Source organism: Embiotoca jacksoni, unplaced genomic scaffold (assembly GCF_022577435.1).
Source record: "Embiotoca jacksoni isolate LCO1_2020_lvr unplaced genomic scaffold, fEmbJac1.0.p SCAF_10, whole genome shotgun sequence".
NCBI lineage: Eukaryota > Metazoa > Chordata > Actinopteri > Embiotocidae > Embiotoca > Embiotoca jacksoni.
The window spans coordinates 1,523,778-1,540,891 of record NW_027185230.1 but is presented as its reverse complement, the minus strand read 5'-3'; the positions used below and the strand labels follow the sequence as shown (position 1 = coordinate 1,540,891).

The 17,114-nt window shown below is 40.4% G+C and overlaps 1 protein-coding gene across 1 annotated transcript; it reads left to right on the top strand.

Annotated features, from left to right (window-relative positions):
* The first annotated feature begins 3,127 nt into the window (after positions 1-3,127).
* tmc2a (transmembrane channel-like 2a) lies at positions 3,128-16,497 on the top strand. The gene is made up of 20 exons (XM_069159330.1): positions 3,128-3,207; positions 4,926-4,964; positions 5,065-5,503; positions 7,425-7,580; positions 7,712-7,802; positions 7,897-7,978; positions 8,072-8,178; positions 8,441-8,539; positions 8,741-8,883; positions 9,246-9,393; positions 9,582-9,770; positions 9,936-10,115; positions 11,492-11,650; positions 11,984-12,112; positions 12,351-12,418; positions 13,117-13,356; positions 13,459-13,584; positions 13,872-13,950; positions 14,793-14,904; positions 15,092-16,497. The coding sequence occupies exons 1-20, from the start codon at positions 3,171-3,173 to the stop codon at positions 15,328-15,330; spliced, it is 2,862 nt and encodes a 953-aa protein (XP_069015431.1). The 5' UTR covers positions 3,128-3,170; the 3' UTR covers positions 15,331-16,497.
* Positions 16,498-17,114: the final 617 nt, after the last annotated feature.

Sequence of the window (17,114 nt, the reverse complement as noted above, 5' to 3'; positions counted from 1 at the left end):
TTGGTTGATATATGGATGTCTTAAGATGTGGATTGTTTTCATTATCGTGACCAACCACCAGGTGGCGTAACACGCATATAACCCCATTTAACACACATTTTGTAACATGATAATAAAGAGCTGAACTGGAATGGAAAATCTACATTTTACATATACTCTGAGTGTAACATTAGGAAACTCTTGAAGAAAAATACAAATATGAAGGCCGACACCATGAATGAAGAGCACCTAAATGTGAAGGCTTACTTTGAACAGGTGTAACTCTGTAATATAGACGCAAGCGGCAGTAATCAAGGTCCGAGCAAATTGCAAGCAGTAGAAGACATTCTTGTCAACACTGAAACTGACCAGTTGTAGTGGATCTTCAGGTCTACAGAGAAGATGACTTTCTGACTGTGACACCAGGGAGTCATGGGTAGCCAGTGAGGAAATGTCCCTCTGAGCTACTGTAGGTTCAGGCAGGCCTTTGCACCTCCTACTTCCCTGGGCACCCATTAGGCACGGTATAAAAGCTGCACCAAATGAGCTGCTGTCAGCCTGCTTTTCCCTTCTGGTGTCTGAGTGCTACATTGAGATTCGCAGTGATCTGGAAGGTGTTATTAAGGTTCAGTCTGGAAGCAAAGCTACGCTGCTGTTTGTTACCTTTTGTTTGTTTGTACTCCAGATCCAGCTCCTCAGGGAGGCCCAAACTATGTGAGCCTGCGCAGCGGGAGGAGGCACCATTCAGGCCAGAAATGAAAGCCACTGCTGTTTTGTTTTGTGTTTCTTTATTTCTGTGGTATTGTTTAGTTAGATTAATTTTGTTGGTGTTAGTTTCCTGTTTTTTTGTTTTTAACTAAGCTGCGTTTGATATTTTCCCCCAAGAATATTCATTTCCATAATATTGTACTTGAGTTAAGTTTGATTTTCTTTTGCCTTGTAGGAGTGCCTGGGGCTGGCAGCAGCGTGGCCGCCGAGACGGTGGTGGGTTTGGTGACTGGGCCTCTCGTGCTCCAGTGTGTCCTTGTGCGGTTGGTGGTATTTGCTTTTAGCTTTTTTGCACATCCTCCCAGTATTTGTATGCTTTTGGTTATAATTTTGTATTGTTCGATGTGAGTGTGTGGAGCACAGGAGCTGGTGAGGGCTCTGTCCCAGAGCCTGATGCCCCCCCCCTTCCTACTCCTTCCCTCCCACTCCCCATCCCCTTTACTGTCTACAGCTGTGGCCTAGTCACCATTAGCACTCGACTTATGTCACTGTTATATTCTAAGAATTGTTTGAATAAACTTTTTAATCTTGACGGAACTCTTTGTCTCAGTCCATTGTTTTCTGTCTGTTTGTGGATCTGTGGTTGTTTATTTGCAATCTACACGCCAAGTTTGTTGAGTTTTCCCCACAATTATGGGTTTTGCTGCATAATCACTTTTAGCGGAGAAAAATAAGCAGAAGCGGAATAAATATGGGAACAAAGGTTCCATGCAGCTATGCTGCTTCGAACCCTAATTAAAGTTATAAAATACAGTATGTACACCACTGTTTGGACAATGTGATTAATACTGTCACAGTAACATTACAACTCCCTCTGGACCTGATCCATTAACGTTTAATTGGTCATGCATATTTCATATTGACCATGCATGAAATATTGATTTAGAATTTCAGACATGAAGTCGTTCAGAAATTTGCATCAGGATCAGAAATGTGAAATGACAGAATATGTAAGTTTCTGCTGTTTGTCTTCAGTTTTATTAAAGAGAATACCACTCCTGCAGACTGCAGACTAAAGCATGTTCCCAACACACAAAACATGATATTTGGTTTGAAACCATCAAAATAAATAATTATTTTTATCATTTCATTATTTTTGTTTTAAGTCTAAATGATTACAGCTTTGCAAAAGCTTTGAAATATTATTTGTCTGTTGAATGTCACAGTGCATTTAGTTAAATACGGTTTGAACATCAAATTAATCCTAAAGTTGCTCAGCATTGTTATGCAGCCTAAATAAGCAACAGTTTTCTGATATAAGCTCAGTTTTTTACCATACCCGTGGAACTGGAGTCATATAACTTTTATTTTGGTCAAAAGCTCAATTAATTTATTTAAGAAACTGCAGAAACAAAAAACTGACACAAAAAGAACTCCACACTTTCCAACCACCACTCCTCATTAATTAACGGTACAAAAAAAAAATATTTTTGATGTATTGTATATGCAAAATGTATATACATATATATACACACACACTATTTAATACTTGCAGTAGTGCTGCAGGATCTTAAACTATATCATCAAATACTCTATGTCATCAGCCCTCTTGCAATATCTAACAGTAATACAGTATCTCATATTATTGATGAGTGAGATGTGTCACCTCAACCGGACACCAGCACGAGTCCTCCAAGGTGTTATCCACATCTCACCTTTGGGAAGTCACAACCGTGTAATGGAATCATTTTGGACGTGAAAAATGAGCTCCACTCTATTATTTAATGAGGCTCTGAGGTGTTGCTCTGCAGGGTTTCCAGCTCTGCACACACATTTCGCTGCTGTCAGTCTGTGCCTCGGGTTAGCTGACTCTAATGGCTGCTGTATTTTTATCAAACACGTCAAAACAACAGAAATCTGCCAGGTCATCCCTGGGTATTCACTGCCTGTCTAATGAGCCTCACGTAAAGAAACCGAGCCCCTCATTAAATCTTTAGGGCTGTCTGGTCTTCTTGCATGTGTGTGTGTGGTCTCCAATAACAAGACAAGTGAGAGTGTTTCAAGGCACTTTAGATAATGTAGTTCTTTGGCCATTTAAGCAAAGCAGACCACAATCATCCGGGACAGCTAAATACAGTAGAGACACACTGAATGCTGTTTCACCTCTAGGAATCAGTGTGGTCCTCATATTAAACACAGCAGTGACCCACAGCCGTGTATCATCACGTCCCAGCTCCTGAATAACACAACCTTTCTGCTTGACGAGCCGAGGTGCATCACCTTTGGTTTCCAGAATTTACTGCACTTGTCCGAGAGCACCTGCTGGGAGCAGGTCACTTGCAGCAGTCGTCATAGTGACGGCACTGTCAGATACCTGAGTTGGGTGCTGGCGGGGAGCCGAGGCAGAGGAGAAGCAGCCGGTTGGTGTAGATTGGGCGAACACTGCAAAGGACACAGAGGACAGACGCTCAGTATTTTTCATCATGCCGAGAAAAAGTGATGCAGCTAAAGTGGAGGAAGGTGAGTAGAAGATGAGAGGACAGGAGGATTGATTTGTTTTGTAGATTTAATTGATTTATGTTGTGAAACTCCATTTGTAAGAATAATTTGTGTTGTAAAATGTCAATTTTATTTACTTTGTAAATGAGCATCGATTGTGTATTTGTACATCTTAATGAGCACTCACCACCTTACAGACTTCAAACAACACTACACACTTTAATGTCACAGGTGAGGAGCCAAGCCATGTGACTTTTGGCCCTTTTCCACTGCAGGAACTCAACAAAGTGTGACGTAGCATGTCATCATCACAGGTTCTGCTTTAGTTTCCACTGGTTTTAGCCGCTGCTGAGCTGAGTTCCAACTGAATTTGGGCCTTGTTACCTAGATATGCAAAAGACAAGTAAATGCACAGCATCTGTAGGGACCCGGACAATTAATACTTTAACAGGACTGAGACTGCAGCCACACAAGCTGGTGGCGCTGTGAGAATATATTCTGACACACAGTGGTGCTTTTAGCTGAATGCTAACATTAAATTGCTATGCTGAATTTGAGCAGGTTAAATGTTTACCAAGTTTGGGACCCTTAACTATTTTCTCAAGATCCTAAGTTTTCAGGATCCTAAGTTCTACAGGACTACCATAATGGTACCCTGAGCCCAAAACCTTCCCCAGTTCAACCCTAATCCCGGTCGACTAATAGCACTTGTCATTAAGTGAACACAGAGCTGGAGGAAGCTGCATGGAAGCATCATTGACTTTTGATCAAAGGCAAAATAACTGGACAAAACAACATGTGACGGAGATCACCAACATTATTGCAATCCTTCTGGGGGGAACCATGACAGCCCATTCATTCGTCCAGCAGAGATTCTGGTCTGTATTTCAGTCTCCACCAAAGCAGCAGACCAGTTAACTGACATTTCCATCCATGGCGCCACAAATGTGGTTAATAAAAATGGAGAGCAATGCATATGTCTATTTTGGACAAACTATGACCTCCAGGCTGTCAGTAGGCTGTTAATGGGAACGTTTGGGCCTTGGAAAACAAAAGAAAGTTAATTGATATTATCCATAAAACTACCATTGACTTCACCTATCTGCCACAGCACACACAGATGTTGTAGTTGTTGCTGTGTTTTTTGTATGACATATCTGAAATGCTCTTATCTGTAAAGCACAGGGATCAGCTCTGTGAGACTGTACTTCGGCCTAATGGTGCTTTGAGCTAAATGCTAAGAAGCTGCAAAGCTAACTAGCTGCGGTTACATCTTTCATGTTTTTCACGTTTACTATCTCAGTTTAGCATGCTAACATTTACTAACTGGCACTAAACACAAAGTGCAGTTGAGGCTAATGGAAATGTAAATAAATGAGCAATTTGCTGGACTGATTAAAATTCTAACTTGAGAATGAAAAACACAGACATCAACAAAGTTAGAATAGTTTGTCCTTTTGGGAATAAAATATCCAAGTTTCATAACAATCATCATGAGACAGCCAACGGTATTTCAATCTGAACTAAAGTCACAGACTTAGTGACAGACTGACGTTCCCAACTTTAAAATTGATGTTTTGAATAGATATTTTCTTACTTTCCTGGATTAGAAATATGTTGCACTGATGTTGATTAAATATCATCGAAAAGTTCAAATTGTTGCCAATGCAGAAAGATATTTTGAACGTCGATCAGTTAAGTATTTTATCGTGTGGTTTCGCGTGTCTGTTCTTCCTCAGTTGGGATCGACGTAGATGGGGATTTGAGTGACAGTGATGGTGAGTGGATGACGCAGCTTTTTATGGTTCTTATGAACAGTCAGAGTCTAATCAAATTCTCAGGCTATCTAATGTGTATTTAATGTGTTTTGTATTGCAGACGGGGCCACTCAGAGGAGAACAAACAGGAAGCAGGCAGCTGGAAGAGGAGGCGCGAGGGGAAGAGGCCGAGGCAAAAAACCAGCCAGCGAGGATGAGGATGACGAAGAGGAAGATGAAGCTCCCAGGGGACGCAGGGGTGCAAACAAGAAGAAGCCAGTCAAGAAACGTCGTGGCGATGATGATGAGGATGACAGCGAGGATGAGGCTCCCAAGAAGAAGCGAGGAGGTGCAGCCAATAGGAGGAAAGGAGGCAAAGTCCAAGACAGTGATGAAGAAGACAGCGATGCAGGGAAAGGAAAGAAGGGAAAGAAAGGAGGAGGAAAGAAAGGAGGGAAGGAGGAAGTGGACAGTAAGGGCAAGGGCAAAGGGAAGGACAAGGGGAAAGACAAGGATGACGACAAGGACAAGAAGAAGAAGAAGAAGAAGAAGGATGACAGGTAGGCCAGAGGAAGAAAAACTCCATGTAAGGAATCAGATACAGGACACACCTTCTTTCTTAATTTGAACAGAGCTCTTTATATCAGGACCCAATTACTTAATACATACAATAAAATGAAACAATCCTGTGATCTGCTCAGTCATATTGGCAATTTATCAACCAATACTGACAATACCAGGGTGAATTACACCACAAAAGAATGAATGTTATTAGCTGACATTTTCCACCTTTAGTAAAGCACAACTGTATTCAGCAAATTTGCTGATGATCTAGTCGATATTATTAGACTCAGATATTGTGTTTGCAAAGTTTACATTGGTGCTAAAGAACAGAGGGTTCATCCTCTGTGGAGCATGAGAGTGCTGAATAAATTAAATGTCTGAGTGTCTATTAGGATTTTATATCTGTTGTAGATTATTGCATGAGTTTTGTCTTCAGAGACGTGAGGTGGCATCACCAAAACCACTACAATTCAACCTCCAGATGGAAATGTATGGAAATCTGGCCTTTGACAGTTTTGGTTTGAGTATGGTGCTGGCAGAAATGAATAATAAATATAAAAGGATTGTCATCTGGTGAACATGAATTTCCACATTGTGCCGTTAAGGCATTTTGGGTTACAGCTATCAATATATATATATATATATATATATATTACTCTCGACTAAAGTGTTAGACAGACGGACAGATCAAGCAGCTATCTACACAACTAACACACCAACATAGTGGAAATGCACAAATTAGCTGCTCAGCTTTACCAAGAGCAATACTTGTAATTAGCTTGTCTTATCTGTGAATCTGTGTGTGATGCCCCAAAATGAAGCAATGTATACTGGGAACTTTGGTCTAGAGGAGGGGTCTCCAACATATTTCCCCTGAGAGCTCCTTTGATCTAAGGGGAAGCTTGCGACCTACTGGTTGGAGACCCCTGCTGTAAAGGAACAGGTTGGTAGACTGAAATGTTCAGACTGAAATATCTCAAAATCTAGAATAGGTTTTGTTAAAGAGTAACTGAACACCCCATGAAAATGTTGTTTTCGCTGACCTGTCGTGGTTTCGCCGACATCTGTGGTGTGCCAGTCTGCCATCACTCTGCATGCACGTGTGTGCATGTAATACACCCGTCAGTATCACATCATACCTCGCCTAGTAGTGACAAGCACATGTATGTGTGACCAGGGTCGAAGAAGGAGGTCAGAGAGGACAGGGTTGGTTGGATAGCACAGGACTTTTACTTATAGGGGAACTGGTGGTAAAGTCTGTGAGAAAACAGAAGTCATTGTGGAAGTATTTAACTTAACATGATGTATGTAACCTTACTAATGTAAAAGTGTTTTTTGGTACCTAAACCTCAGTACAACTTCCTTATCACACTCAGGCACAACGTGACACTGACACAGTGCACTCTAGTGGTGTATTACATGCTGATGGGTGTGTTACATGCTGATGGGTGTGTTACATGCTGATGGGTGTGTTACATGCTGATGGGTGTGATTCCAGGTTGGCTGGGTAGGAGTCATAGATATATAAAGAGAGGTGGGCCACGAAGCCTCGCCACACTATTGCAACAAAAATATGCCCTGAGGCCCAGAAGCATTTTTTTCTCATAGATCGCCGATATAAAATGGACTTTTGTAAAACTATTGCCCTTACACAAGATCAGTTTTAATCCTTCTATTATGAACATTTTCAGAGAACATACTTGGATGTGCTTGTGTAGTGGGAGGCAAACCTAGAAGCTAAAAAACGTTGTTGGCTCATGGTAGAATACATCCATTGTGGGATCATTACAGATGCAACAGTGCGTATATCTGACCACGCAGGGAGCAGCGAAACTCAGCTGTCTTACTACATTTATTGTCCTCAGAGGATTAATATTTGATAAATAAATTGTCATGAATCTGCCCTCTCTGCTCCAGTTCATCTGATTCCAACTCAAACTCGGATGAGGAGGAGGAGTCCATGTCGGAGGGAGAGATGGCGCGGCTGATGGAGGAGGTGGAGGAGAAGAAGAAACTGATCGCCAACATCAGGAACAAGCCGTGGAGGATGAAGCGGAGACTCGTACACCTCAGGTAATCTGTTTTACCTGTGACAGAAGGTTTTGTCTGAAATTAGAAAGCAACAATGGATTGGCTACCTCCTTCGGAGTTCTTATTTATATTTGTCAGAAAGTTGTATTGATCGTCCGCGTGTTTGTTGACAGGGAGGCTCAGGAGTTTGTGGATAAGTTTGAAGGAGCTTTGGGCAAAGGAAAAGGCAGGAAGTGGTACGCCTACAAAGTGATGATGACAAAGGTTAGGCACACAATTCAAACTGTTTATCTTTTTTGCATTTGTAAGTGTGTGTGCTTTCTCTCTATAACCTTCAAATTTGTTTTGTTTATCTCAGAAATGGATCAAGTTTCAAAGGGATTTTGAGAATTTTAGAACAGCTTGTATCCCCTGGGAGAGGAAGATCAAAGAGGTGGAAAGTAAGTTTTGTTTCAGCACAGCTGTGTTCACCAATGAAACAGCGCCTTCATGTGGACAGATGTTGAACTTAACAATCTTCTCAACGTCCTCAGGCCACTTTGGGTCATCTGTAGCATCTTACTTTATCTTCCTGCGCTGGATGTACGGCATGAACCTCGTCCTTTTTGGCTTTACTTTTGGACTTGTGGTCATCCCAGAGGTGAAGTGATTTACTCCTGTTACTGAGTTTAAAAGAAAAACATTTCAGTAAAGTACATTAAATGCACGAATCAAGTCAAACCAGATTACAGTTCTTTAAGATACGTAAGGAAAAAAACGTTTCAAGAGGGAATTCAAAAGAAGACACTTGTTGACATCTTTGGGGCCCTGTTGGCAGGGAGAAAGCTTGCCTGTAGAGTGATATTTAAAATTTAAATCAATGAATTAAATATTGATTTCAATAATTATTTGTAACTTTCCAGGTCCTGATGGGTCTTCCTTATGGGTCGATTCCCAGGAAGACTGTACCGAGAGCAGAGCAGGACACAGCTCAAGACTACTCTGTCCTCATGGACTTCAATGTGAGTCTGAGATATGATAAAGATTTAGTTTAAAAAAAAAATTATGAAATGCCTCTAAATCCCCTCACAAGGGGCCTGTATGACACAACAAATGAATGTAAATCAGATTCAGGATGAAATATATACATTTTAATGGTAGAGTTAAAAAATATAGAAAGTATAACAAAAAGCAAACATTATTGGCATCTCTTTCTTTCTCAGGGATACTGCAAATACTCAGTGCTCTTCTACGGATTTTACAACAACCAGAGGACCATCGGCTTGCTGAAGTTCAGGCTGCCTCTGTCCTACCTCATGGTCGGGATCGGCACGTTCGGCTACAGCCTGATGCTCGTGATCCGCACGTGAGTCTGTGAAGCTCAGACAGCCTCAAACATTTGAATTTTTAGGTATTTACAAGTCAAACAAATAATAATGATTTTTTTTTTTAGAGGCTGGTTTACCTACCCCAGAATATGTCAACATCTTAATACAATCAGATAAGAATCATTGAGATCCACCTTTGATTAATTTTTTTTTCTCCAAAAGTGCAGAATGGTTTGGTTTGGGGAAAATGGGTGTCTCTTTAGATATGAGCCATATGCAACCTAGTCAGATGGGTTTTACTGTTCAACTGTGCAAACATCAAGATTATTTTTGACAATGCATTTTTTTTCCTGTACTGATAAATATGTCTTTCGTATTTTATTTGTTTGTTTGTCTTCAGAATGGCCAAGAATGCTGATGTTGGCGGTGGAGACGGCGATGAAGGAGAATTCACGTTTGCCTGGAAGATGTTCACCAGCTGGGATTACCTCATCGGCAATTCAGAGACCGCTGACAACAAGTATGCCTCCATCACCACAAGCTTCAAGGTAACCATGGCAACCTTACAGCCTCTTCATATAGCTTTTTTTTTGTAAAAAAAGGATGCTCGATGTACATTTCTATATACATATTGTACTTCTACATGCTTTCAGTACACTCTTAACTGTAACTGCTCATAATGATGGACAAGTGCTTTACTTACAGTGAACCCCTCTACATGTTTTGATAAGAACAGGAGTCCATCGTGGATGAGCAGGAGAACCAGAAGGATGAGAACATCCACCTGCGGAGGTTCCTCAGAGTCCTGGCTAACTTCCTGATCACCTGTAGCCTCGGCGGCAGTGGGTATCTCATCTACTTTGTGGTGAAGAGGTCTCAGGATTTTGCCTCCAGGGACGACCTCAGCTGGTACGAGAAGAATGAGGTAATGTTAGAGCTGCACCTGCTACAACCGGCTTCATGGAACAAAGGTTAAAAAAAAAAAATCAGTTGTAAATACTAAAGGTCTATTTCTGTGGCTTATATAGGATCATGGTGAGAATTTTATATTTTGCAAAAAACAATGAATTTCTGAATTACTCGCATCCAGTTGGAGCTCATCATGTCTCTGCTGGGCCTGGTGTGTCCCCCTCTGTTCGAGACGATCGCTGAGTTGGAGGACTACCACCCTCGAATCGCCCTCAAGTGGCAGCTGGGACGCATCTTCGCCCTCTTCCTGGGAAACCTCTACACCTTTCTATTCGCCCTGTTTGATGAGGTCAACACCAAGGTTAGCTGGCATTGTGTGTATGTGTTTTTCTTCTCTCCAGACAGTCCACTGGGACAGTTTTCTAATGGGGACACATTTGCCACGGTTATGGTCGGGTAGTCTTGCCCCAAAAGACTTTTAAATGTGTCGATTTAAAAGCCTTTTTTTTGTCCTACAAGTGGCTTAAAGCATGCTGGGTTAATGATGGGTATTTTGATTTGTTGGCCAATCATTCATTTAATGTCCATCCATTCTTTGGTCCTGATATCTCAAAAACAAGTGGACAGATTTCTGATGTGGATATTAATGGGACATTCTTTTTAATTGCAATAACATAGCCCATAACAATTGATCAGATTTCTGTGAATCCTCATGTTTGGGTGACTCTTGGTGATTAACCCTCCAGCATAACAATCGGGCGAAAGTTTCCCCTGAAAAATCAAATGTTCACGTTTTACTACCTGCAGACAAAAAACTATCAAGTTTGCACACAGGATATCTTGTACTTTTCAAACTATTTGTTTAAATGACCATATTGTTCTGAACTCAGGTTAAATTTATTTAATTATTCTATATTTTTCCCCTCGGGGATTAATAAAGTGTATAAAATCTAAAAAAAACAAACAAACAAAAAAAAAACCTCTGTATTATAGACTGTAATGAACATTTTCTCCACTAGGAGTCTCTGGCAGAACTTTATTGACTTTCTTGTTTGTTTGTTTATTTTAGCATCGGGGTGATGGCATTAGAATGCATCACCATCTCTCTTAATCTTAACATTGAATATGATCTTTAAGGCCTGATCTTTTTTTCCCAAAAGCATTCAGCGAAGATCCGCCATCCTCCACCACAGCCTGTGATTGGCTGATAGTTACCTTCATTGGTTTGGTTGGTTAGGTTTAGGCATGAATAGTCAGATGGTTAGGCTGAGAACAACCAGGTCAGAACCAATCTGAAGCAAAGTAAGGGTGGGGCTTGAAAGAATTTGGGTGATAAATAAATAATGCTTATTTAACCACTGATGTATGTATAGATCAGTTTTTACTCTTTCTGTTATGAGTTTTCAATCCATGAAGTTTTTATATTCATAAAACCTTGACTGTATCGTAAGAAAAATATTTTTATTTCCACGACGAAATCACAGTCTATGATTCGAGAAAGAACCTGCTGGTGGGAAAACACTAATACACATTTGCTGTGTGCCATATAAAATGGAAACTATAAACTTTTATAGCTCATGCACCAGGTGAGCGATCTTCTTTGTAGTGAGCGGACACTGTGTTTGACGTCCAGTATGCATCTCTCTTTAATAAATCCTGGCATTTAAGCATCATTTATCATTTAGCAAAAAGTTTTCTGTAAGCTGAAATGAAATCAGCTTCTTTGTTCCCCCTCAGTTGGAAGAGGAACACGCCATTAAGAACGCCTCCATCTGGGCCATGAAGGAGTACTACGCCAACTTCACACGTCTGGCCAATGACACTGACACCACCCCACCCCCCATGAACCCTGCTGATGTCATCAGAGGACCCTGCTGGGAGACTGCTGTCGGCATAGTAATGCAAATAAAACCTTATGCTTATACATTCAGATTATAACACAGAAATCACAATATGACAAAAAATGTTGTGCATCTCATCAGTTAACATAAATACTATTATTTTTTCAGAGTGATTAGCCAAATAATGATGCAAATCCCCCGCTCACTTTGTGTATTTTCAAACACATGCCAGCTTTACCTCGTTCTCCAGGCCAAAAAAATAATCCGATTTTAGAATAAATGGAAGAGTTTCAGACTTTAAAAACATCCACTAATGCAACTATCTTTTAAGAAAAGAACAAGTTTTAAAATTCAGGGCTAACTCGGTTCTGTGATGTCCATATTCCAGGAGTTTGTGAAGCTGACGGTGTCAGACATCCAGGTGTCCTACCTGACCATCCTGATTGGTGACTTTGCCAGAGCCGTCATCGTCCGTTTCCTCAACTACTGCTGGTGCTGGGACCTGGAAGCTGGATTTGTAAGTCTGTCAGCGGCTGTGTTTTTGGTTCAAATTGAAATAAAATGGTTTAGTATAGAGCTGTCATTTCTGTGTGCACTGTAGTCTGTATGCATTGCGAGAAAAGACTTGTCCACACTCAGGAACCGGTCTTTTTCACACCAGACATTTCAACATTGATATAGTATTAAAAGCACAGGTGTTATAGTCATTTTTATTGCATGTCTAGTGAGTAATAATTGTCTCTGATCCTTTTCAGCCTTCTTATGGAGAGTTTGACATCAGTGGAAATGTTCTTGGATTGGTCTTCAATCAGGGGATGATCTGGTACCAACTGTATTTGTAGACTTACACTGCACAGGCTCAATCTTCAGTATGTTCCTTTGTGTGTTTACTGGCATGGTGCATGTTGCTCCATGTATCCCTCATGAACAGAAACAACCATTACTAATCATAAAATACATGCTGCAGTACATTACATATACTGTATATAAATTAGCATTATGCTATGTCACGGGACATTACCATACTGTACATGTATATGTACAGTTTTTATCACATTTTTACATCATATTTTTTTTACATTATTACTTTACACTGTATCATATTGTTATGCTCCATTTTATTGTTTCACATAGTCAAATGTTTTGTAATGTTACATTATGTTACATGATACACAATGTATGTTTGTATATTATTTGATGTTCCATTATTTCAGGTTTGCCAAACGTCAGCTTATGACCTTTTTTTTGGACACAACATTTCAATGAGAATAATCACATTTTTAAAGTTATAATATAGCTAACAAAGATCAGTTTATTAAGCATCAGTCACCATTTGATGTGTGTCTAGATGACACCAGTGTGCGTTTTTCTTAAGCGTTTTGTGACCCTTTTCAACTATAATGCCACACCACTGTGGCTCCTTGCACTAAAAAGTTGTGAAACTATGCATTTACTTGTTGCTTTTCTTATATTATATTTAATCCACTTCCTCCTCTGTCTTCACACGTGAAATAATTCCAGGATGGGGGCGTTTTATGCTCCTGGGCTGGTCGGCATCAATGTGCTGCGCCTCCTCAGCTCCATGTACTATCAGTGTTGGGCTGTGATGGCCACCAACGTCCCCCACGAGAGAGTCTTCAAGGCCTCCAAGTCCAACAACTTCTACATGGGTCTGCTGCTCCTCGTCCTCTTCCTGAGTCTGTTACCTGTCGTCTACACCATCATGACCCTGCCACCTTCGTTTGACTGTGGACCCTTCAGGTAATAACACACACAAAAAGTAGCCCATCTAATACATTTCTTTAGAGATGAGCATGTACCAACATGAAACACACATGTATGTGACTGAGTGGACGGTTGCAGTGGGAAGAAGAAGATGTTTGACGTGGTCATGGAGACGATCGACTTGGACCTGCCGGCCTTCATGGGGACGCTCTTCAGCTATGCAGCCAACCCGGGCCTCATCATACCAGCTGTACTGCTCATGGTGTGAGTGTAAACACACACATAGATCCTTCTATACTTGTATTGTTACATTTTATTTTATTTTTGAGCTTTTCTAGATGTTAATCAATCATCTAAAAGCTTACATGATAATTATGTTGTAAGGGATCCAGATTTCACATTCACATGTGTGTCTCTGGAAACACACTCAAAAGTGCACACGGTAATTTCACAAATAAATTGTTGTTTTGTGTGTTTAAGGTGGTTAAACTCCCAGCGCTGCCTTTACAGCCCCCTGAAAAACAAACACTTATCTGATCTCTCCTTCACAGTTTGGCCATCTATTATCTGAACTCTGTATCTGAGGCCTACCAAAACGCCAACATGGAACTGAAGAAGAAAATGCAAATGGTAAGTAGAAGATGGGAACATCGTGATCATCATGTTAGTAGTGAGGCTAGTAGTGAGCATGTTTGCATGCTGACATTGAGCCTGAAAACTAACAGTGAGTACATGTACTTTACATGTCCATTTATAAAACAGTGTGTAGGATCCATACCAAGGTGTACATGTGCACAAAAGCCCAACATGTCATGCCAATAAAACCGTGCGCACACATACAATGTTTTGTTCAAAATCACAGTCCACCTGGAAATGGATTGTCTACATAGATCAACATCAGATCCAAACACTCACATTCACCCACAAATGGTCAACGCAAAGCGTCTTATGAATGTTGATGACTAAAAATGAACCTGCTGCTCATTGGTTCTTTGGTGAATTGAGGCAACAACAGAAAGGAAGACCAGGACAAAGATTTTTTTTTTCGGACACAGAGATCAAGGTGCTTGTGGGTGAGGTTGATGTAGAGTTGCACACATTTTCCCATCAAGTTTGTTTTTAAAGATATAGACTTTTGCACGGGAAAGAGCGTGCAACTCTTTTAGGCACTGATTTGGGCATTTGCATTTAACATATTTGAGGTCACAGGTCTGCAGCCTTTTTCTCTATTCTGCGTCAAGTCAAGTCCGCCACTAAATGTAGTGTTTAATCAGTTTGGTGTTATTCTATGTTTTTCTTATTGTCTACATATCACCCGTCAACACCAAACTCAGCACTGAATTAATCCAATTGACAAGTATTGTGTGCGTATCTAAAGCCTGTTACATCTTATTGTTTTGTACCAGAGAGCTCCATAAACGATTAACACACATCAACGCTCTTTCTGTCTCCCTCCATCTCTCTTTATAAAGGCTCGGGATGAAGAGAAGAACCGCAGGAACAACGCAGACACCACCAACCAGGTCATGAAAGACCTGGAGGACCTGCTGCCGAACCGATCCCTCATGCCCCACGCTCCGCCCGGTCAGTCACCTCCTGGTGCAGATAAATGTTAAAAGTTAAATGTCATAATTGGTGAAATATCGATGGCTTATTTTCACTCAGGATCTCCACAAACATACAGTAAATTGTGGTATTAAGGTTATGAGACTAACATGTCAATGTAACTCTAGAGATGGATCTGATCAAACTATTTCTCTGTCTGTAACAGAAAAGGCACCAGAGCCAGATGCAAAGCCAACTAAGATGAAGCCTGGGTCAGCAGGTAAAGGCGTTAACCTGCAGAAAGATGTGGCCCTAGCGTCTCCCAACCCGAACGCTCGAGGGCCGGTCAACCGGCCACCCGGGCCGAGAGGACCTGGACCAGGGCAGAGAGGACCCGGACCAGGGCAGAGGGGACCCGGACCAGGACCGGGTCGAGGCCGTGGGAGAGGGGCTCCTCCGAGATAGCAGTGTGAAAGAATGACAGTTCATCTCTCAGATAATCTCTGTTCATTTCACAGCAGGAGACAGAAGCAGGTATAAACGCATTCAACAGACATTTTAAGTCGTCATATTTTTAAGTGACATCAACAACAGGAGGTCATTTTTTGAAATTATAACCCTATAAATGGAAAACTACTGCACAGTTTTGCAACACAATGCTGCAAAAAGCATAATTCACTCTTGAGTAATTTATAATTCACAAAGAAAGACTGTGTTGATCTGTTTTTCGCTCTATGGGTCTAATAGGAACATGTTGGCTCATTGGCTACTGTCCAAACCATTTCACTGGGACTGACTTGTTTTCGGATTAGCTGGTGTCTGCTATAATCATATATCAGGACTCCTCAAACAAAATTAAAAAAACAAAAACAGAACTCCTCCAGAGTTATTAACTCCATCTCACAAGCTTCATCATAGAATTTTCTCTTTTGTCATGGTGATCATCACATGACCAAAGCATGACATTTGGATGTGAATGTCCTTCCTGAGCTTTCTAGCTCTTTGAGATGAACACGTCAAAATACGTTTCTGATATTTTCTCTTGGTCCAGCTACTGTTTTCTACGTTTTCAAATTCAGTTCAGTTAAACCACAGATCTACGTCGGTACTCAGTATATCATGTTTGTGTAAACACTGCTTCACCCTGTTTCAAGTAATGTGATCCAAACATTATTAATCCAAAATGTATTTGTTTTAACCCAGAATGAACCACAGAAATATTGTTTTCAATAAAAACAAATTTAATTAAATAAAGGAAAGTAATGATGGCAAATCAACTTGTAAATTCAACTGGAGACTACTTGTCACTTTGGATCACTTTATGCACTATAACAGATGACTATTCATGCACAAGACTCTTTTCCTTAAATGCTGTGAGCTCAATAAGACAATATTAGAAACACTGAGAAGTTTAGGTTTAGAAAATATTGCATTTAATTCCTTGTTTTTTTGTTTTTTATGAGTACAGTTCATGTTTTGTTGCTTACCTGTACAACAGCCAAATACAATACTTTATATGATTGGCTTACAAATCATGATTTCAGGATAACTCAAACATAGTTCAGGTTAACAGTCCTCTGGCTCACTTTCACTTTAAGTCCAACTTAACAGCTTTCTTTGACAGACACATAGAAGAAGCCATATTGGTTATCTGTCATTTGTTGTCAGTTTGTTAATAATGTCAAATGTAACACATTTCCAGGCTGTGACACCTCTACCTACCACTAAGTTTGTTCATATACTTATGTAAACGAAATGTGTGCTCATGTGTGCCTCAGGTTTTGATTTTCACACTTTAAAAAAAAGTTTTTCTTACAATAACACTGACTTTGTAATTTATTGTATTTGATTCTGACTTTTCAATAAAGTTTAAAGTCTTTAAAGGATATTTTTAACTAGTCTGTATTTATATGAGTTCTTCCTACTTTGGTCGGCAAGATTAGTTTTCATTAGTTTTATTTAGTTATTAGCTCCAAGATCAAATGTCGTTCTGTCACCAACAGTTTGGACAAGTTAGCATTGCAGTCCAATTCAAAGGGACTCTGACTCAAGAATAGACAGTAGACAGTAGACAGTGGTAAAAAAAAGTGAAACCAATGTGTAAGTACCTTAAAGTGTTATACCTCCGAGGGCCACCAGGGGCTGACTTAAAAAAAAAAAAAAAAAAAGAATCTGCTCCAATAGACTCCCATTCAAAAAGCATCAATGTCTCTCATGAAATACAGTCAGTAGATTATCATAAGAGTAGT

Coding starts and splice junctions, on each gene's coding strand:
- tmc2a (XM_069159330.1), top strand. CDS start 3,171: ATGCCGAGAAAAAGTGATGCAGCTAAAGTGGAGGAAG. Junction 3,208..4,925: donor TGCAGCTAAAGTGGAGGAAG/GTGAGTAGAAGA, acceptor GTTCTTCCTCAG/TTGGGATCGACGTAGATGGG. Junction 9,394..9,581: donor CCATCACCACAAGCTTCAAG/GTAACCATGGCA, acceptor TGATAAGAACAG/GAGTCCATCGTGGATGAGCA.